This window comes from Eretmochelys imbricata, chromosome 15, assembly GCF_965152235.1.
Source record: "Eretmochelys imbricata isolate rEreImb1 chromosome 15, rEreImb1.hap1, whole genome shotgun sequence".
In the NCBI taxonomy this organism is placed as follows: domain Eukaryota; kingdom Metazoa; phylum Chordata; order Testudines; family Cheloniidae; genus Eretmochelys; species Eretmochelys imbricata.
The window spans coordinates 3,079,604-3,101,668 of NC_135586.1; the positions used below are offsets into that span (position 1 = coordinate 3,079,604).

The 22,065-nt window shown below is 52.7% G+C and overlaps 1 protein-coding gene across 6 annotated transcripts in view; it reads left to right on the top strand.

Annotated features, from left to right (window-relative positions):
- Positions 1-22,065, top strand: part of OSBP2 (oxysterol binding protein 2) — a 354,387-nt gene that overhangs the window by 289,204 nt on the left and 43,118 nt on the right. For all 6 annotated transcript variants that reach the window (XM_077834776.1, XM_077834778.1, XM_077834780.1 and 3 more), the window contains 5 exons: positions 4,040-4,238; positions 9,295-9,412; positions 11,531-11,597; positions 13,096-13,263; positions 21,466-21,711. In XM_077834776.1, coding sequence (XP_077690902.1) covers positions 4,040-4,238; positions 9,295-9,412; positions 11,531-11,597; positions 13,096-13,263; positions 21,466-21,711 — 798 coding nt within the window. The remainder of the gene's footprint in view (positions 1-4,039; positions 4,239-9,294; positions 9,413-11,530; positions 11,598-13,095; positions 13,264-21,465; positions 21,712-22,065) is intronic.

Genomic DNA, 22,065 nt, shown 5'->3' on the forward strand with positions numbered 1-22,065 from the left:
TTTTTCACTAAGAGGGTGGTGAAACACTGGAATGCGTTGCCTAGGGAGGTGGTGGAATCTCCTTCCTTGGAAGTTTTTAAGGTCAGGCTTGACAAAGCCCTGGCTGGGATGATTTAACTGGGAATTGGTCCTGCTTCGAGCAGGGGGTTGGACTAGATGACCTTCAGGGGTCCCTTCCAACCCTGATATTCTATGATTCTATGATTCTATGAGAACAGCGCCCCTGGGAGGACATGGCATCAGTTGTGAGAGCGAAGGGGTTTTGGAACCCTAGGAATGTACTGAGTAATTAAAAGTTATGGGATGTGATCTTGGTTTGGATAATCAAGTGTGACAGACCCAGACCAGTGGGGTACAGGAGTCTGGTCCTATTGGGATCCAGGGGTACAAGAGTCTGATAGAAGGCAAATATACTGGCCACTGGATAAACAGTTTTCTGTTCCCTGAGTGACCAGAGCAGGGGCTGCCCTAGTGCAATCAGGAACCTGCCAGAACCAATTAAGACAGGCAAGCTAATCAAGACACCAGGAGTCAATTAAGAACTTTCTAGAATCAATTATGGCAGGCAGACTAATCTGGACACCTGGTTTAAAAAGGACCTCCCATCAGTTAGTAGGGGAGTGTGCAAGGAGTGAGAAGGTATGCTGCTGGAGGACTGAAGAGTTCAAGTGTGATCAGGCTTCAGGAGGAAGATCCTGCAGTGAGGATAAAGAAGGTGCTGGGGGAAGGCTGTGGAGAAGTAGCCCAGGGAGTTGTAGCTGTCACACAGCTGATACAGGGAACATTGTAGACAGCTGCTATCCACTGGGCCCTGGCTGGAAACCGGTGTAGAGGGTGGGCCTGGGTTCTCCCCAACTCCTAGTCAGACACAGGGGGAGTTAACCTGATCTGTGAGAAACACCAGAAGGGAAGGTCTAAATTGGAAAGGGATCTGGCCTGTCCCTGACCCACTAGGTGGGACACAGAGACTGTGGGGATTGTTCTGTTTCCCCCATGCTGGCCAGTGATAAGGTTAGCTGGATGGACGGCAGGTTTGAGCCTCTAGCAAAAGTGGCCAAACTGAGGGCTGCCATGAATCTCTGAGGCGAGCAAATCCGCCAATAAGCACAGGACCCACCAAGGCAGAGGAGGACCTTTGTCACACAAGGTTACACTGCTTCTAGCACTTCATGTTTTTAAAATGCTGTGCAAATATTGACCGGGGTGCCAGGACTGAAATGTCCAGGGGAGGTGGCAGGTCAGGGTTGAGGGGCAGTGGCAGAGCTGGGGTGGGGGGCAGCATCCCATAACTGAAATGACAAGGGACCTGCAAGTGAAAACTGAGCTGCATCAGCAGAGCTGAATGTGTGTGAAACTTGCAGCGCAGTTGCCACTGCCTAGCGGTAAAACTCCCTGACTGCCCCCCCCGCAACCCAAGGAGGCCTGAAGCCTCTTAGCGCTCAGTATATCCATGTTTGGATGCTCAGGGCAATGAGCCGTGACTACAGATTCCGAGCCAGTTTCTCACACCACGGCTGTGTGACCTGTACTGTACGCCTAGCTGGGCAAAATTTTTCGACAGCTAGGTTATCTGCCCAAAAATGCAGCTTTGGGTGACATGAATTCACCAAATTGTTTTGTTTACAGAGCAGGTAGGATGGTGTTGCCCCCTTATAACATAGAATCATAGAAATGTCAGGCTGGATGGGACCTTGAGAAGTCAGCAGGCGCAGCCCCCTTCCTCAGGCCAGACCAGCTCAACCTACACCATCCCTGACAGGAGTCTGTCCAACCTGTCCTCAAAAAGCTCCAGTGACAGGGATTCCACACCATCCCTTAGAAGCCCATTCCAGAGCTTAAGGAATGAGGCTGCGGGAACTGGGCTTATTTAGTCTGCAGAAGAGAAGAATGAGCGGGGATTTGATAGCAGCCTTCAACTACCTGAAGGGGGGTTCCAAAGAGGATGGAGCTTGGCTGTTCTCCGTGGTGGCAGATGACAGAATGAGGAGTAATGGTCTCAAATTGCAGTGGGGGAGGTCTAGGTTGAATATTAGGAAACGCTATTTCACTAGGAGGATGGTGAAGCCCTGGAATGGGTTACCTAGGGAGGTGGTGGAATCTCCTTCCTTAGAGGTTTTTAAGGTCAGGCTTGACAAAGCCCTGGCTGGGTTGATTTAGTTGGGGTTGGTCCTGCTTTGAGCAGGGGGTTGGACTAGATGGCTTCCTGAGGTCTCTTCCAATCCTAATCTTCTATGATTCTATACCCTTATCATTAGAAAGACTTTCCTAATATCTAACCTAAATCTCCCATGCTGCAGATTAAGCCCATTACTTCTTGTGCTACGTTCAGTGAACATGGAGAAAAACTGATCACTGTCTTCTTTAGAATAACCCTTGCCATATCTGAAGGCTGTTATCGGGTCCCCCTCAGTCTTCTGCTCTCAAGAGTAAATATGCCCAGTGTTAACTTTTCCTCGTAGGTCAGGTTTTCTAAACCTTTTATCATTTTAGTTGCTCTCCTCTAGACTCTCTCTAATTTGTCCACATCTTTCCTAAAGTGTGGTTTCTAGAATTGGACACAGTATCCAGCTGAGGCCTCACCAGTGCTGAGTAGAGCAAGACAATTACCTCCTGTGTCTTACATACGACATTCCTGTTAATGCAGCCTAGAATGATATTAGTCATTTTTGCAACTGCATCACATTAACTCATATTGAATTTGTGATCCACTCTAACCACCCAGATCCTTTTCAGAAGTACTGCCACCTAGCCAGTTATTCCCCTTTTCATTGTCATGCATTTTAGTTTCACTTGTTAAGTGAAGCACTTTGCACTTGTCTTTACTGAATTTCCTCTGGAGAATTGGTCTGAAATCAACAAATTTGTCAAGGTCAATTGAATTCTAATCCTGTCCTCCAAAGTGCTGGCAACCCCTCCTAGTCTGATGTCATCTCCAAACGTTATAAGGTTGCTCTCCACTCCATTATCCAAGTCAAACAACAGTATTGAATAGTATCAGACCCAGGCCTGACTCCTGTGCAACCCTGCTAGATACGCCCTGCCTGTTTGACAGGGAACCACTGATACCCACTCTTTGAGTAGGGTCTTTTTCAACCATATGTGCCCCCACCTGATAGTAATGACATCTAGCTCAAAGCTCGCTTTTAGCTGTGTGGTCAGGGCACTCCCCTGGGATGTGGGAAACCCAAGTATGAATCCCCACTCAGGAGCAGGATTTGAACCTTCTCCTCTGCCAGGGACATGCGCTCCCCACCAGTCTTTTAGCTGTTCTGGGGTGGGGTGCCCTCAGGGTCGCCTGCTGAAGCTCTTCTATTTTGTATAAATAATGAAATATTCAATAGTGCAGAGACTTGATCTTGATGCTGTCACCCCCCTGGTGAGGAGCCTAACCTCCAAGCTGCAGTGTCATTGTCTCCCCATTTTATCCTCTGGCCCAATGACTGTTCAAGTACTGTATACTAAGTGGGATAGGAGAGACAGAGAGGCCTGACCCCAGGCTAATGGTTCAGGTCAGGATGGTGGAGACCCGGGTTCAAATCCCTGTCCTGCAGACTCTCCAGCTAGGATTGTCTTAAGTGAGCATGCCAGCCAGTGGGCTAAAAGGGAAACCCCACCTTTGGCTATTTTATGAATCTAGCCCTTGGAAAATACTGTATTTCCAGTTGAACAACATGCTTTGTTTGATCCCAAACAGACTGTTTTGATTTGCAGAATTTTTTCAAATTCAGTTTGACCCAAACCAAATGTTTTATTTTCATTTTTTTGGAACTGCCAGCAAACCGAAAAGTCCCCCAGCCCCGATTGCACGGGGAGGGCAAGGCTGGGGGGGCTGAAGATCTGAAGGGGAAAGAAAGGCTGGAGTGCTGCTCCTGGTGAAGGGCTCCCTGAGATGTGGGAGGAGCACAGAGCTCCAGAATGAAAAGCCCCTTCTCTTGGCTCCTTTGACAGAGACCCTGAGCTGCTGTGGGCAGTGCTGTTTGCCCGCGACTGGGGCCTGTCCCCGAGGGAGCCTGACCTGTGTGTTTCTTGTTTCCCCCAGGCTTGCCGCGACTTCCTGGAGTTAGCCGAGAGCCACAGTCGGAAATGGCAGCGGGCTCTACAGTATGAGCGGGAGCAAAGGATCTGCCTGGAGGAGACCATTGAGCAGTTAGCCAAACAGCACAACAGCTTGGAACGGGCCTGCCGGGGAGCCCCCGGCCTGTCCTCGAGCGCCACAGCAGTCAGCAGCACTTCCAAGGGTGAGCGGCCTCCTTCCCCGGGGGCCCAGAGGGCTGGGACGCCAATGGCCTGGGTCCCGCCCGCCAGCCCAAGACCTCTGCTGCTGGGATGTCACAATGTGAGCTCTGCTGCTGAGATCTCACAATGGCTCCGGGGAGTCACTGACAGAGCCCAGCAGTATGGGGGCGGGGCGGGAGATGGGGCAGGAGGGATGAGGGACTGCCCTCTCGCTCGTTCCCAGTCAGCCACTGGTAGGGCACCAGCAGAGACGGGAAGGATGGGCAGGGCAGCCCATCATGCCCATGGATTTTTTCTCAGGTGAAAGCTCGTTGCGGGGTATGGGACAGGCGTGGCCTGTGACGAGGCGGTAATACAGCTGCCTCCCTAGGAGCGGGTCTCCCCAGGGGAATCCCGCTCTTCCCGCCGTTGCCTCTACTGCACATGAGAGCACTGGAGCCCTTTGCCCACCTCCCGTGGCTGGGGTCTCATCTGGGTTTCGTTTGCTGGTTGCAATCATTGCTGGAGAATAAAACCGAATTGCAGGTGATGCTGGTGCCAAATTGTCGTCCCCAGGCAGCCAGAAGGGTGTCTGGGTTCACCAGCAGCAGCAGGGTTTGGTTTCATTGTACCCCACAAATGGAGCCTTAACTGACCAGTAGCAGCTCGTTCCTTGGCAATGTCTAATGCCAGGCTGGGGCAGTTCCCTTGTGTCTAATGCCACGTTGGGGTCAGGGGAATGGATCCACTCAGATAAATACGTAACATTCAACCCCACCAGAGCCCTCCAGCGTAAAGGAGCCTCTCACTGTGATGCTCCGTAGCTGTGGGGCTCTCCGCACAGGGCAGTGTCATCACAACATGGGTTTGTGATGCAATGTAACAGGTGGCCTCCTGCCAGCGAGGAACATGGGGCATAAGTATATCTGCTCCTCTAGGGCCTTTGGCCCAAGTGGCTCAAAGCATTTGACATCCCTGGGAATGGTTTATTGTTCCCATTTCTGGAGGGGGAGGGAGCTGAGGCAAAGAGGCGAAATCACCTGCCAAGTGTCACAGAGCAAGGCAGTGGTACAGTAGGGAATCGATCTCAGGGATTCTGTTTTCCCCCATGCTGTGATCACTACATCACACTCCTTTCAACAGCCAGGATCTGAATCCAGACATCCTGACTCCCAGTCCCCTACTCTAACCACGCTGCCTCCAAGACCTAGGGATTTAACCTAAGAGCCCAGCTTGCCAGGCCCCTGCTCTGACCACTAGATCATACTCCTTCCCCATCCAGGAAATTGAATGCAGGAGCCTTGACCTGTGGGTCCCCTGCTCCAGCACAAGAGTACGTTTTCTTCTAGAGTCAGGAATAGAGCCCAAGAATGGTTCTGTCCCACACTGAGCCAGTCTGAGACATTATCCTCCTTCTCCAAGACTTTCTGATGTCTGGCTGCTAACTGGAGATACCTGCCTGCCAAAGGACAGTGAAAAGCGCCTAGGAGCAGGTGTTTCATATCAGCATAGGCCTCGAGTGCGGCACAAACTAAGCTGCATTTGCAGAGCTGGGCTATTTCTCAGGTGGGAAGAGAAGACGTAGCCTGGGCTTAGCAGAAGCCCCATGCTGTGTACAGCCCCATCAGGTGCTGAAGGGGGACACACCAATCTATTTCCCGGAGTGTTGCTGTGGCCAAAAGGGCTAATGTAATCCTTGGGTGCATAAACAGGGGGATTTTGAGTTGGAGTAGAGAGGTCATAGCACTTCCGTATTTGGCACTGGTGTCATTTTTGCTGGAATAAACTGTGGTCAGTTCTGGGGCACGTAATTCAAGGAGGATGTTGATAAATTGGAGACGGTTCAGAGAAGAGCCATGAGAATGATTAAAGGATCAGAAGACCTGCCTTAGAGTGATAGACTCAAGGAGCTTGAGGTGTTTTGCTTAACAGAGAGAAGGTTAAGGGGTGATTTCATTATAGTCTATAAATACTTGTATGGGGAACAAATATTGGATAACTGGCTCTTCAGCCCAGCAGAGAAAGGTCTAACAAGAGTCGAGGTCTGGAAGCTGAAGCTAGACAAATTCAGACCGGAAATGAGAAGTACGTTTTTAAGACTGAGGGTGATTAACCATTGGAACAATTTACCCAGGGGTGTGGTGATTCTCCATCACTGGCAATTTTTAAATCGGGAGTGGATATTTTTCTAAAAGCTCTGCCCTAGGAACTCTTATGGGGCAGGTCTCTGGGCTGTGCGATAGAGGTCAGATGATCACAGTGGTCCCTTCTGGCTGCACTGCATGGAGGGTGGAGAGGAGGTGTGCCACCCTAGCAGAGCTGGATGGCAGTATGATGTGTTTTGAAGGCTTACTGCCCCCGACACTGGGAGAAACATCCCCTGCTACACCTGGGTAACCAGCATAGCCATTATGGCTGGAAGGAGGCAGGGCTAGGAGCTGGTCCATGCCCCACCCACATTGCCCCTCTCTGGGGCCATTAGCTAGCACACAGTGCTGGGAGGCAGCTTGTAGCAGGGTGTGCTGGGGAGCAGCCCCTTGTGGGCCTTTTTTTCCCCCGCTAAAACACCCACATGGCATAGACATTTACCCCCAGTCCCCTCTTTAGGCTTCTGAAGATGTGCAGTGTGTCGTGATTAGCACTGCCAGGGAAAATGTCACAGCACATCCCTTCCGTATGGATCCCAGTGAGCCAGGACCAAGCAAAGAGAAGAGAACAGATTTCCTTTGGGGGATGGGAGAGCAAAATGCAGCTTGCTGGCTGGAGAAGGTGCATGGACAGCACAGTGTCTGGGTCTTCATTGCAGATTCTTCCCTTGACCTACCTCCTGCCTCTTGGAGGGATGGATTAGCTACAGGAACGGAATAACCCCTCCTGTCGATGCAGGAAGTGCCCACGCTATGGCGTCTTAGCTGCGCTGCTGTAATGGCGGCTGTCGTGTAGACTTGCCCAGAGCCTGTTTACATGGTGCATTCGGCAGCACGTCGTGTGTCGTCATTTCGCCCCAATAGGCAGCAGGCCCAGCTGGTTGTGATGCCTGGAGTCCCAGTTGCTTCTGTCTTTGTTCCATTTTTCAGTTGCTCCTAACTTTGTCAGACTTGAACCATTGAGCTGAAAATTGCCTGCCGGGGTCTCTGATTTGTATTGCAATAGCAACCAGCAGCCCCCAGTAGAATCGGCACTGCTTGGTGCCATACAAAGACACAGGAAGACCATGTCCCTTCCCCCAAAGACCTGACAAGGTCTGAAACAAGGGGGAGCAAGTGCCCGTGTTCCACCGTGGGAGCAAAGCGAGGAGGGAGGCTGGGTAAAGGCCACTGTAGCATGTGGACACCACGGGAGTCATTCCGCAATTTCACAGTTCCAAATCATTGGAGGTGGTTGTTTCGATCAGCTCTCCCCAAATGCCCCAGGCCCAGCCGTCTTTGGTTGGCTGATTTCTTGTAGGAGGTGGGCCTGAGGAAGGATTGGAAGGATGAGAGGGTTGTAGCCTTATGGCTCAGCTCCTGGAGGGGGTTCCATGCATCAGGAAGGGCAGCGTGGAGAAGTGTGTTGGAGAAGGGGCCAAATGGCATCCAAGGCCGGCCTCAGTGGCAGAGCAGAGGGAGAGGCAGAGTTACACTGATCCCAAGAAGCTCGATCTTGATGCTGGTGAAGTGCTCAGCTAGTCAGCTAGGATGTGACTCTTAGTAGCTGTGTCTTGTATCGACTGGAGGGTGTGCCATCAGAGCACCCGCCCAGAGGAGTGTTAATGGTCAGTGTGGGGGATGATGGGGTGCTGGTGTCTGAATGGAGGAAGGGTCAGATCATAGCTCTTGGGGGAACAAACAGCAGCAGGGTTTGGAGTCCCTGGGCAGGGCTGCTGGATAGTGGGCGGGGCTGAGAGCCATTGGCCCAAACTGCAAACTCTTTATATGATGGAAACCACTTCACGCCAGGGGGTGCTGCAGCACCCCTAGTTCTAGCCCCTGTGTCTCTGGGCAGGCATGTTCCCTGTTATTGGTTCAGATCTCTCAGGGAAGAACATTTTTTAAACATAAGCAAATGTTATAAATCCCTCCTCCCCCCCCCCCCCCCCCGGCAAATAGCAGGGGCCTTGGGGACAGCCCCAAAAACGCCATTAAACTCGTTGTTTGAGATTGACTAGATTGCCAGTTGAACGTGTCTGTTTTGAAATTTGAACCATATTTGATGGGACACACCGGTCACATGGTAAACTTCCAGCTGAATCCAGGCATTGATGGCATCTGTGAGGCACTCATCACCGTGGTACCAAAGCGTTTTGTGCCCTGATTGGGCAGGAGCAAAGTCTGCCCAGCAGTGTCCCCCTCATTTTTTCCCACCCACATGCGGAATTAATTTTGTTATGTGCAGCAACAGGGAGGTGTTGTGTGACACGTGACCTTCCTATGGGTGCACATAACAACATTCATGTGGTGGGGGTGGGGCCGAGGGGTTCAGAGTGTGGGAGGGGGCTCAGGGCTGGGGCAGAGGGTTGGGGTGCAGGGGGGTGAGGGCTCTAGCTGGGGGTGCCAGCTCTGGGTTGGGGCTGGGGATGAGGGGTTTGACGTGCAGTGAGGCTACGGTGGGGAGAGCGGACCCCCCCCAGCTCTCTATCACTGCAGCAGCTGGGCTGGGGGAAGAGGTGTCTCCCCAGCCGCGGCAGGCCCCGGGCCAGGCCGGAGGAGGGGCGGCTGTTCCCCAGCCGCGGCAGGTCCAGGGCTGGGCTGGGGCTGGGGCTGGGCCGGCGGGGAGAGGCAGCAGGTCTGGGGCTTGGGGAGAGGCACCTCTCCCCGCTGCAGCCCTTAGTGCCTGTGTGGCACTTAATAGGCAGCTGCGCAGTCACGCAGCTTAGGGGGAACTTGGCTACCCAGCTCCACCAGCACCCTTCAGCCAGCATAACGCTGGGCGTGAGAGAGGAGAGGGAAGGGGACAGACAGACAGCACCATGGGGCAGGGGGGAAGAGCGAAGGTCTGTGGGGATCCACTGGGGCTCTGGTCTGGGAGCAGATGTTAATGCTCTGTGTGAGCAGGCAGGGGAAGATGCGGCGCTGACCGGGTTGTTCTTTGTGCCCGCAGGGAGTGTGCCGCCTGCCAAAGGGGAAGCCAGTGATGAAGATGAGGAGACAGAGTATTTTGATGCCATGGAGGATGCACCAGCTTTTATCACAGTAGCCGCAGACCCCAAACATCACAGGTATGAAGCTACCCACAGTGTGGTGCAGGCCCAGAGCCCACCGCACGAATAGGAAGAGTGGGGAGGAGGCACTTAGGCTGGCTTCTCACTAATAACGTAGAGGCAGCATCCTCTTGGTTTGCATTAATCACACCCACCCTTTCAGGTGGGTCAGCTTTGTGGGCAGGCAGCAAGAGGTTTCAAACATCAGTGCTGGCCAGTGGCCTAGAGTGTGGAGCCCTCTCCCCCTGGCAGGGCAGAGTGCCCTCAGACAGAGCCACCAGGGCCCCTTCTTCCTGGACTGGAGGGACAGCCTCTGGCTGGCTCTCTCCTCTCCACCAGGGCTGGTCAGGGCCACTGGCAATGTTTTTGCAGTGTGGACTCTGCCCACTAGAAACTGGATGGAGACCCGCCAACCCACTGTGCATGAGGCAAAGAGCCGTGATCAGGAGGGAACAGCAAGGGCTGGATTTGAAATAGCCACAGAGGTAAATGGCTCCCTATCCCGGACCCAATGGCCTGGTCTGTCCCCCCAAGGCCTGATTAGGAATGTGGGATTTACCAAGTGTGAGGACAAGTTTCTAACTCGGTAACACAGGCCCAGAGCCTCCAAGTCATCTAGGCTCCCAACTTCCAGAGAGCTCAGTGGAGCTTAGGAGTCTGTCTACCTGTGAGGATCTGGGCTGGAGTCCATGGCACGGGGGAGTTTTCAGAAGTCCGAGATCCCAGGCCAGAGAGCACTGGGGACAGAGGTCAGCAGCTGTCCTGGCTCCTGGGGCTCTGGGGGAAACAGCTGCTCCGCGCAGCAGCACCCACCAGGCTGGGCCTGTGTCATTGGACCCAGTGCGTGGCCAGTGTAGCGTGCTGCCATTCTCACTGGGCAGCACTGCACACCTACTGCCTTGGTAGCAATGAGTGCACGAGATGGAGGGGAACAGGGAATCCCTGAGGACAAGCAAGGCCTGCTTTGGGACTGGTTCCCATGCAGGGTCACAAGCAGGAGATGCACTGTGCCCTCTCCCTCCTTCTCAGGAGCCACAGGGACTGGGCCCAGCCTGTCCCCCCTTTCACAGCCACTGGGGTCTGGTTTGCAAACAGGGAGGAGGCCCCATTTATCCAGGAGCCCAGACTCCTCCCACTTTCCCAGCCTGCTCGGGAGGAACTGTAGCGTCCAGCTTGCCTTCGGAGGCCTCCATCTTCTGTAGGGAGGGCTGGGAGGAAATGGCTTCTCCTGTATTCTAATGCTTTGGCCCTGGTGAGTTCTTCCAGGGAACACTCCCTATTCTGGACCCCCGCAGCCTTGCAGAGCAGGCCCCCAAGCCAAGGTAATCAGAAGCAGAGCTGCTGCTGGCCCAGGGCACTCTGATGGCCCAGGATCAATTATCTGCTCTGCTACAGGCGCCCTGTGAGAGCTTGGGAAAGTCACTTAGCTTCTCTGGGCCTCAGTTCCTATCCATCTGTGGGGATAAGCCCAGCCCTGCCTGGAGGGCTGTGAGGCTAAATACATTAGAGACTGTGAAGGGCTCTGAGCCTTTGGTGGTGGGGGCCACAGGCATACCTATGATGGAGCCAGGAGCAAGAACTTAGGTTGCCTGGCCTCCCCAGACCTGAGCTTTAACCACTAGACTGCACTTCCTACCTAATCAAACCATGGCGATGGGGGCCAGAGCTTGAGGAGGGCACAGTGATCTCTCTTAGTGAGAGACCTGCCGGCACCAGGAAATGTCTCCCGCCTAGCTCTATTTACACTAAAGAGACAGACTGTTGAAAAGCTGGGCCCAAGTGTGATTTGCAAACCAGTTTGGCTTCAGTTTCAGAGGGCCTGGTGATGAGATTAGGCACAATAGATCCTAGATCTGGGAATCGGGATCTTTAAGGGCTTGGAAGTGAGTTTTAGAAAGATCCTTTCCAGCAATGCACCTTGGTGTGCACTCGCTGACCCACAGGAGCAGCTGGCTTCATAGCAAGAATGAAAAGAAATAAGAACCTCTGGCATGTTTGCATACTGAGCTCCACCTATTGCAGCCCCCTTGCAATATCCTGAGGGTTAAATCAGGCCCCAGCATGGCCAGAGCAGCCATTCCTGTTCTGTTCTGTGCCTGCTTGCACCCATGCCCTCTGCCTCGGTCTTCCCTGCAGGCGTTCTGGCAGTAACCTGAGCGGGGCCAGCGAGGGGCACCCTGAGGACTGGAACCTGGAGGACAATGTGAGTGCATCGGGCAGATGGTGCTGGCAGAAAGTAATGACAAGGGGCAGGCGCCAGGGGACGAAGACAACTTGGGGAAAATCCCTGTCCGATTCCCTCGCAGGGCAGTAGAATGGGCCATAATGGAGGAGATGGGAACTGAAGTCTCAGTTACAATATTCCAAGTGTGTCCGTTCAGCAGGGAACAAGTGGGAGCAGAGGGGAGAATAAGATGGATCAGCTCCCCCCCAGCGCTCCCCGCACTTCACACAGGATCAGCCGTAGTTCTGGTGATACCCCTCTGCCCCAAAGAGTCTTCTCCCTCCACCGGTGGCTTTGCACTGGGGCCAGGTTGGTGGCGCCAGGGGGCTGAGTGCAGCTACCCGGCCATATCTGCCTACATGTGGTCCTCCTGAGCCTTTCTTGTGAGGAAATGCCCTGGCGATCTGGAAAGCCAGCCCAGTAAACGCACATGTTAAGCAGCACCTGTACTGTTGTCGAGCAGATTTCTGCCCAGCCCGCCAGGCCTTTCCTGAGAACAAGCAAAGCCGCCTGCTGGGGGACGTTCTGAGTCTGAGCTGCACGTGCCCTGCATGGGGAGAGGCCAGATCCCAGGAGTGATACCTCAAGAGCTGACTGTCACCAGCCGCCAGGTTTCCATGGTTGGTTAGGGTTGCCAACTTTCTGATTGCAGAAAACCGAACACCCTGGCCCCCGAGGTCTCACCCCTGCCCTGTCCCTTCTCTGAGGCTCTGCTCCTCCCTCTGTGGCTCACTCTCCTCACCCCCACCCCCTCGCTCATTTTCCCTGGGCTGGGGCAGGTGGTTGAGGTGTGTGGGGGGTGAGGGCTCCGGCTGGGAGTGCAGGCTTCAGTATAGGGCCAGAAATGAGGGGTTTAGGGTGCGGGAGGTGGCTCTGGGATGGGGCAGGAGGTTGGGGTGTGGGCTCCAGCTGGGGGTGCAGGCTGTGGGGTGGGGCCAGGGGTTGGGACATGGGAGGGGGTGCAGGCCCAGGGAGGGAGGTGGGGTGTGAGAGGGGGCTCAGAGCTGGGGCAGGCAGTTGGCGTGCAGGAGGGAGTTGGGGTGCAGGAGGGGGCTCAGGGCTGGGGGAAGGGGTTCGGGGTGCAGTGCAGGTTCCAGGTGGTGCTTACCTGAGGTGGCTCCCGGAAGTGGCGACGTCCTCTGGCTCCTAGGCACAGTGGCAGCCAGGGAGGCTCCACACATTGCCCTAGCCGGCACTTGGGGTCGGGGCAGTGCGTGGAGCCTCCCTGGCTGACCCTGCACCTAGGGGCCGCAGGGACATGTTGCCACTTCCGAGAGCCGCACAGAGGTAGGGCAGGCAGGGAGCCTGCCTTAGCTCCGCTGCGCCACTGACCGGACTTCTCATGGCCCAGTCAGCGGTGCTGACCAGAGCCGCCAGGGTCCCTTTTCGACCAGGCGTTCCAGTCGGAAACCGGATGCCTGACAACCCTACGGTTGGTTGATCTGTCTCTTTGACCCTAAGATTGCTGCTTCCCCAGGTCTTTGAGAGCGCAAATAAAACTGGCTACAATGAATCAACGGGCAAAGACGTCCTGCCGAAGAAGAGGAGACGAACGCGCATCCCAGACAAACCCAACTACAGCCTTAACCTCTGGAGCATAATGAAAAACTGTATTGGCAAAGAACTGTCCAAGATCCCTATGCCTGTACGTGAGTGCTTCCCCACTCTCGCCTGCGCCGCACCCGATCTGAACGCTGCTTCCTGTCAGTATTTTGGTCAGACATTATGAAAGGGCCTGATCCTGGGAGGTGACGAGCTAGGGGTACTTGGTGTCTGCTTGGATCAGGCCCCAAAGAAGGAAATCGGAGGCAGTGCTGAACTGCAGAGGTAGGGCTGGGGCACCAGCATTCTGGGTCAGGCTGGGTTCACCACTGAGCAGCTAAGGCTCCATGAAAGGGGGAGAGCTGAGTTTTCTCTCCTCCTGTTAGAGAAGGAGGTAACGGAAGCTGCTGAGACCTGGGCATTGGGGAGTGGCTGACAGCAGCAGAGCTGCAGCTGCACACGAGCCTTGAGCAGAGTCTGGCTTTTGCATTGTGAGACACTTTAATAGGAAAAGAAATAGAATGATTCCTTGTGTGTTTCCAGTGCTCAGATGACAGTTGCCCCCCAGCAAGCCTGTCTCAGGGCAACTGCCACTGCTTGGGACCCTTCAGCGGAGCGAATTTGCATTGCCAATTGTTTTTGGCAGTTGGCTCTTAATAAGAGAGGATTCAAGCAAGTCAGCTGTGCAGTGCAGTCTGATCCTATCTGCCCCAACCCTGCCTGCCTCGTGCGCAGGAGTTTGGAGCAGCAGAGGGATTACGTCCTATTGGTGGGTTTGCTGGTTTGAATGGATTTTCCCATGTGGGTGATGGGGGACAGGGAAGGAGACTACTCTGCCTGTAAACTGGGTTTCTGGATCCCCTGCACCAGCCTGGACTCATGGGTTTGCTCCTCACCTTCTGAAGGATAAAGCAGAGGGGCTGTAGTGAAAGCAGAGTTTGCCCTACAGCATAGCATCGGGGGAGGGAGGCTGTCACTGACACCAAATGCTCTATGGAAAAACCTTCTGTGATGATGTGGGGGAAGGATAGCTCAGTGGTTTGAGCACTGGCCTGCTAACCCCAGGGTTGTGAGTTCAATCCTTAAGGGGGCCATTTAGGGATCTGGACCAAAAATTGGGGATTGGTCCTGCTTTGAGCAGGGGGTTGGACTAGATGACCTCCTGAGGTTCCTTCCAACCATGATATTCTATGATGGACCTGGCTTGATCTCCTCCCACCTCTACATGGAGCACTGATCTCTTCCCAGATGGGAGGCACTGGCCATGGGCAGTGCTCTATGGGGTTGTTTTTCAGCACTGACAATGGTGTCAGCATCCCCCTGTTTGGGTCACGTATCCCCTGTGCCGTGGGGAGGGTCTGAAGTTACTTACTCCTGTCGGAGGATTGTTTACAGCCATCTGCTTTCAGGTCCCCTTCTCAAAGTGCTTTCCTCTGTAGAAAAGGAAAGCAGAATCCTGTCTTGACAGTAAAGTTTCCAGTTCCTACTCTGAACCAGGAAACCTCTTTGTGGAGTCCGCAGCTGCATTGCCGGTGAATTGTCCCAGTTGGGGGAGAAGAATTGCTTAGGTCTAGGTAGGTGACACTGGAATTCATGCTTTAGAGAGCTCTCTGAACCACTGAGCAAAGCTCCTAGGGTGCGTGACATGCTGAGGGACATTCCCGAGCCCATTAGATGTGGTTCTGCTTTGGAGATTCCACCACCTCCCTAGGTAACGCATTCCAATGCTTCACCACCCTCCTAGTGAAACTTTTTCCTAATATCCAACCTGAACCTCCCACACTGCAACTTGAGACCATTACTCCTTGTTCTGTCATCTGCTACCACTGAGAACAGTCTAGAGCCATCTTCTTTGGAACCCCCTCTCAGGTAGTTGAAAGCAGCTATCAAATCCCCCCCCTCATTCTTCTCTTCTGCAGACTAAATAATCCCAGTTCCCTCAGCCTCTCCTCATAAGTCATGTGTTCCAGACCCCTAATCATTTTTGTTGCCCTCCACTGGACTCTTTCCAATTTTTCCACATCCTTCTTGTAGTGTGGGGCCCAAAACTGGACACAGTACTCCAGATGAGGACTCCCCAGTGCCAGGGCCCAGCAGGAACCACGGTTCTTCTTGTTTGGCCCTGGCAAAGGGACCTGCGGGATGCTCTTAAACACCTTGCTGAGCAGTGCCCATGGGAGACACTAGGCTTTGGGGACTGATGCTGACCCAGATAAAATCCTGCCCTTAGTGTTGCCCAGGAACCCATCCCCAAATTGCATCAGAAAAGGCACTTTGCAAAGGAAAATTGCCTTGTACGGGTGGCTGATTCTGCATCTCCTGCTGGCCGGCCCTGTAAGCACCATTCCTGGGACACGGTCATGGTGCGGTCTGACCAGTCTCCATTTGAAGATTAAGCACTGCCAGGCTCAGGAGCGAAAATGCCCATAGCCACTGGAGAGTTCCAGCAGCGAATGTAGGTTATTGTGGCCTGTCAGAGGACAGAACTAACCTGAGAACCATTGTTCCAGTCAGGAGAGAGCTTGCACGGTAGCCATATAGCCAAAGTCCGGCTCTTACAGAACTCACTAACTCCTCCCCCCAGGGTCAGAAGGGCAAATGCCCTGTTATGGCAACTTGTGCATTTTGTTGGGAAAACACCCATTATCCCTCTTGGGGGCTGTGCCCGTATGTGGTCTAACAGCCTGTGTGGCACTAAGTGGTAGATCTCCATCCCTTTCCCACAGTGTTCTCCAGCAGATACACCACAGTCCTGGGCAGCCCATTAGACTCTTCTGCAATATCCATTTCAGGGGAAAGTTTGAAGTGTACAGGAATGTGCCTAGACCTAATGGAATGGTGTAAAAATACCAGCAGCTGCTGCATCTGCAGTTTGGAGCAATTTATACCTTTCCTGTCCATCAGAACATCCCGGGAATTACTAATGCGGAGTCAGGAATGTGAGAACAATATGCTCTGCCTGCCCCAATAACGTCATCTGTCAGCCTGTGGGAATTAATTACAATAAGCCCCAACAGGGCAAATTAATCCACACAGCTTCCCCAAGTTGCTGTCCCCAGTAAACTGTACATTAACCCCTGTGCTGTAAAGAAACCGTTGGGACCTAACAGTGACCACAGCTGCCTGTCCTCCCCCTCCATCAATACACTCAGCATCCTCAGCACAAAGACCTAGTTCTGCAAGGCACTGAGCTCCCATTTGAAGTCTGGGGAGGGCTGCCCCAGTTACCTTCATTTGAGATATTTACTCTGAGAACAATAAACTCTTGGGAAAGGCTGCAATCATAAAGGGCAATTTAAAGCCAGTATCTGTGATGCATTTGCTTCTAGTGCAGTACAAATCAGCAGGAGGTTGCAATGGACTGATCTGGGTGCTGTGCATTAGTGTCAGAGTCCTTTGTCATTCCCAAGTTAATAGTGCCAGGATAGTGAATGGGAGAAAAAATTCTTAATGTCTTATATGCACTTCTAAATATTTCCCGGGCTGGTTCTTTTGTTCCCTAGTCCCCATTTGCACACCAGTGGCAGATGTAAGGAGCTTAATAGATCTTCCATTCCACAGAGACAGGTTAGTCTGTATTCACAAAAAGAAAAGGAGGACTTGTAGCACCTTAGAGACTTTTCTTTTTGCCATTCCATAGAGCATTTTTCCAGACCCCATCTCCTCCCTATATGACCTGAGAGATTTGAAATCTTTCTGTGCAATTGAACAGGTGCCTGCTGATTTTCATTGTGAATTGATATCTCTGCAGTCTCAAAATGGAATGTGCAATAAATCAGCTGTGGGAGTTTTGCATTTTTGATGGATTAAACTTTATTAATCAGTGGGAAGATTTTTGATTTCCCATTGAAAGTGCAATGTTGTTGGAGCAGCTGTTGGGTTGGTTCTGGTACTGTATGTTGGAATGGATCAGTTTGCCTGATTTCTCTTCAGTGGCTTCTCTAAAGGTGGTAAAGCTTTGCCCATTTTGTAAAGGCTGTATTGTAAATGTGCAAGGAAACCAACCTTCTCGACACAGCCGATTAACTCTTCCTTTAGCTCTCCACCTCAAAGTTTTGAGGATGCTCTAAGGATCCTATTGCCTATATCATAGAATATCAGGGTTGGAAGGGACCTCAGGAGGTCATCTAGTCCAACCCCCTGCTCAAAGCAAGACCATTTAGGATATGCTAAATCTCAGAGGGACACTGACCAGATTTTAAGAAATATGTACATAAAAATAAACTAGGGCTGAGGGGGAAGCGGTTTTCCCATCTCATGAGAATTTGAGATTTAAAACATTTTTCCCATACCAAATCAGGACAAAGCCAAATCTTCTCAAATGGACCATCTGATTTGGGTCAATTGACAATTTCAATTTTGACCACTCTTCTTTACGCTCTTCACTATAAATGAAGTTACATTTTTAAAAGAAAAGTTATTCTGAACAAAACCCCCCAAACTTTTTGTTTATAAAATGTTGACACAAGACATCTTAACAATTTTGATACATTTGTGTCTGGTTTTCAGGTCAAAACTGACCCTTTCCCATTAACAGTTCCAGTGAATTGGCTTTTTCCTTTTTGTGAAAAAACATGTAGTCAAAACCCTGGCCAGCTGTAACAGTGCAGCATAGGTGTAGATGTGTCAGCACCAGGATACTAGAGAGATAAGAGTGACCCGAAAAAGAGTTCTGTGTGGCTTGAAAGCTTGTCTTACTGGACCAACTTCTGTTGGTGAGAGAAAGATAGGACCTCGCCCACCTGTCTCTGCTGTAATTGTAACATTCCTTCAGCTTGGACAATGAAAATGGTCTGATCAGTTTCTCTTTTGCTTTTAGTTAGTTTCATGTTCTGGTTCTTAGGCACTAGCCTGGCGCTAACACTGCAGAGGACACTTTACTTTTTTTTTTTAAACTTATATTTATTGGAAACTTTTTAAAATTTCATGGTAACATTTCTTTTGGTCTTAGGTTTTCCTGAAGCTGTTTTTTTTCCCAGCATCAACTTTCAGGGGTAGACTTGCTCTGACAGTGTTGCTTTAAGAAAAAGACCCACGATCAGATCTCTACAAATAATGATTCCAGAATATTTCGCTGCGTTTAGCAAGAGCATCGCCCTTCCAGTTTAGTGGGATAAGCAAAAGAAGGAATGATTTTAGCTGCATGCAGGCTGCAGCTGGAGTGGAGAGAGCTCTGGACCCAGAGGAGGTGCTGGGCTGAGGATTTAATTGCTGGTTATTTATAGAAGCAGGGAGAGGGGAGTAATTAACTGTGCAACAAAAAGTTAGGTGTGTACATGTAGTCTCCCCTCTCCCCATATGCCTCGTGCTGCTGCAGGATGTCCAGCCGTGATCCCTTCTGCAGCATGGCATCAGGCTTGAGCTCCAGCTCTGTCTATCAAACATGTTTGGTGGGAAGAGCGAGTGTGGAATTATTCAGGTGACCTGCAGAGGCAGAAATTTGCGAAGGCAGAGGAGTCGTCATCTTGGCCTCAGCCCTGAAGTGAGACACCTGCACTCTGCTAGCTGCCACCATTGGGTCTGTGATGAATGATGCAAGGGGGATAGAAGCAGAGCACACAGCAGCAGCATTTCCCTGCTCCCAGCCCCACCGTTACAGTAAATAGATCTCTGACTCGCTCCTTGTACCTCTTCCCTTTTGATGGCTCTCTGTTCACTGTGTCTCACACCTGAGATCTAGGCAGGGCAGAAAGCCCAGCTTAATCACTGCCAGTATCTGGAATTCAGGGATGTCGATCACTAAGCCATTGTTATTTAAATCTTATTAGAGAGAGTGCTTTCAAAGCTGTGGCTCTCTGGACTATCTCAAAGCTCTCTGTTTTCCTATGGAGGCCTTTCTAGGCTGAAGATCTGCCCCAGTTCCAGCCCTCGGTGCAGCTACACAAGCACAAACCTCCAGTGCAGACAGGCAAGCCCATATTGCACCAGGAAGCTGAGCTCTGCTATAAACCAGGGCAAGCTGCAGAGGTGCAAATCATGGCGTAGAACAATGGTTCTCAACAGGGGGTCCACGGACTATGTCTAAGGGGTCCGCGAAAGACTTAGACTGAAAACTGACTGAACAGAATTCAACTCTATGTATAGACAATCGATTTCCAAAGGGGTCTGCAAATGAAAAAAGGTTGAAAAGCAAGGGCATAGAGCATCCTTGCCTGTGTGTGCTAGGGATTGCATTGATGCAGCTCCGCTGGTTGCAGTAATAGGAGCTAATGTGCAGTGCAGAGAGTGCCCTGGAGAGGGACTCTTTTCCGGTGTTGGATAGTTCAGGTTGGTTCACCTCTAGCTCTGCACTAGGTAGGCTTGGTACCTGGCTTTTCAAACTGCCTTACTTTTAAAACCTGGAACGTTCTCCTGGAACCTGCTGTTAACCACCTGGCATCACATCCCCTCTGTCCCCTGGCCCAGGAGTTGTGTACTCAGCTTGAGGACCCTCTGGAGTGTGCAATCACATACTAGAATGAAGGGGGAATTGGTGCACTGCTTCCCCTCCGATTTCGTGTGGCCCAGGAAGCAGCTGGTTTTCATCTTGCTATTAATAAAGCTGCAGGCCGGGCTGGGCTGGCAGCCTGTTTGTGGGTGATCAGACTCGAGCTGCTGAGTGAGTCTGGCAATGGCTGGAGGCCTCTGTCTATGGTCCTTGAGTAACCCCATCGTGCTGACACGGGAAGCGGCGCTGAGTGAGAGGTGCCCGCCCTCGGCCAGGGAAAGGCTCCTTGGGGGTGGGTTGTAAATAGAAGCTAGCCGGTGGTGGAGGATGCCAGGGCTCTGTTCCGCACAGAGTATATTCCCTTTGCTGAAATGTTTCACGTCTGAGGATTGGTGTTGGTATTGACACAGATCATTTTGCCTGAGTGCTCTGAAGAGGGGATGTTTTAGTGGTCTCTGTGTTTCTGGCCCTAAAGAATGAATTCCCCTGTTCTTCCCCCAGAGACAGACACTCACTTCCCTGCTAATGTGCCTCGGCCCAGACCTGGAGGGACGCCCTCTACAAGCCAGAAGGGAAGTCAGGTCTCGGGCCCATTGACTTCTTGACTGTCTTCTGAGCCGGTTTGGCCTGGGTGACTGGTGCCAGTTCTAGCTCTCGAGGGGAAAGTGTCTGTGTGCGCAACACAGGATGCAGCTGAGTGTGTCAGTCCGTGCGGGTCTCCAAGTCCCAGGTCACACTGTTCCCTGCTGATCCTGGCCATGCTAGTCAAAGCCCCCCCAGCCCTGGTGATGTGATGCAGAGCCTAGGAGCCAGGCATGAACCACCCTCTTCACCTTAACACTAGAGTTAAACTGAGAGGGCAGCCTGGGCAACTCACTGCGTCTGAGCAGATCTGGCCTCCCCCGGCAGGTACCCCTTCACTCCACCCCACCTGGCAGCAGTCCCCAACCGCCTTGCCATTCGTTGGTAGCAGCCGCCCACACACGCTGTTGCACTCTTTTGTGAGGTTTCCTGCAGCTCCCACATGGAGGGGGATGGGAAAATCCAGACTAAGGAGGGGAAGAGGCTGTAGAGTGAAGCACAAGGAGCCAGGGCCGGATTGACCTTCTGTGGGCCCGGCGCCAAACTTATTTGTGGGCCCCCGTGGAGGCAACAGAGCCTGGCGTGGGGAGGTCAGTCCCTGGAGCGAGGGGCCAGCCAGGGGCAATGGGGCATGGCATGGCAGGGGTGGCCCTGCTCCACCCAATGCAAGGGCACTATTTACAAATGGGCAGTTGCCGCACGCACAGTGGCCTGCCTGGCCCTGTGCTGCCAGCATGCCCCTTCCCCTTGGGGGCAGGCCCATGCCACCCCACACAACCCACCCACCAAACACCCCCAACTCCCTATGGCCAGAGGCCCCCAAGACCCAGCTGGCGGGCAGGCCGAAAGGAGAAGGTGGTGGGTGGGGGAGCCAGCGGGATCACAGGGTGCAGGGCAGGTGGAGCAGGCTGGGGCCCCCTTGGAGCATGAGCCCGGCTCCATGGAGCCACTGGAACTATTGTAAACCCGGGACCGCAAGGAGCGGAGCTGGGTGGCAGTGCGCTCCGTTTGCTCTGGCGAATTAGAGCGTTCCCTTCCTCTCCAGATCTCTGTTCAGGACACAGTCACCTTGGAGAGGCTGAGGGCTCAGCACTGGAAGCCCGGAAGTCGGAGGTTACCTTGAAAATTAGATGTGTGGGAGAGCAGTGTGTATGGGGATGGACGTGCAACGCGACACAGTGGGACAGCAGCTAGGCCATAGTCTACCTGGAGATCACTGACTGCCGGTATCTTTGCTGGAAGCCCATTGCTCACCCGTTAGTGCACGTGCCTAACTCTCTATTCCCCCTGCATTAGGTAAACTTCAATGAGCCACTTTCCATGCTGCAGAGGCTGACCGAGGACCTGGAATACCACGAGCTGCTGGACAAAGCCGTGAAGTGCGAGAGCTCCACCGAGCAGATGTGTTTCGTTGCTGCATTTTCAGTGTCTTCCTACTCGACGACTGTGCACCGCACTGCGAAGCCATTCAACCCCCTGCTGGGGGAAACATACGAACTCGACCGGCTAGATGAGCTTGGCTTCCGATCGCTCTGCGAGCAGGTATGGGCAGGGCTGCGGGAAAGGGGCTCTTCATCTCAGTCTTTCAGGAGCACTGTCGCATTCCTCGAAGAGCAGTTCCCTGGGGCTCCCCTGTTCCACACTGGCCCTGCTTCCACTGCAGTCAATCTGCATTTGTTATTGCTATGAATGGGCCCATCAGCGGATCCTACACAAGTGACCCTTTCCGAAGGCAGAAGCCAAACATGCATTCCCCAGGGTAACAGGGTGGAAATGATGGGGAGACCAGGGGGAGGTGGGAGCCTCTTCCAACCTATCAAATCTAAAATGAAACTATCGCAGTTTTAACTAGCTGGACATAAGTACCAAATTGCCAGCCCTGGGTCTGGGATGAGC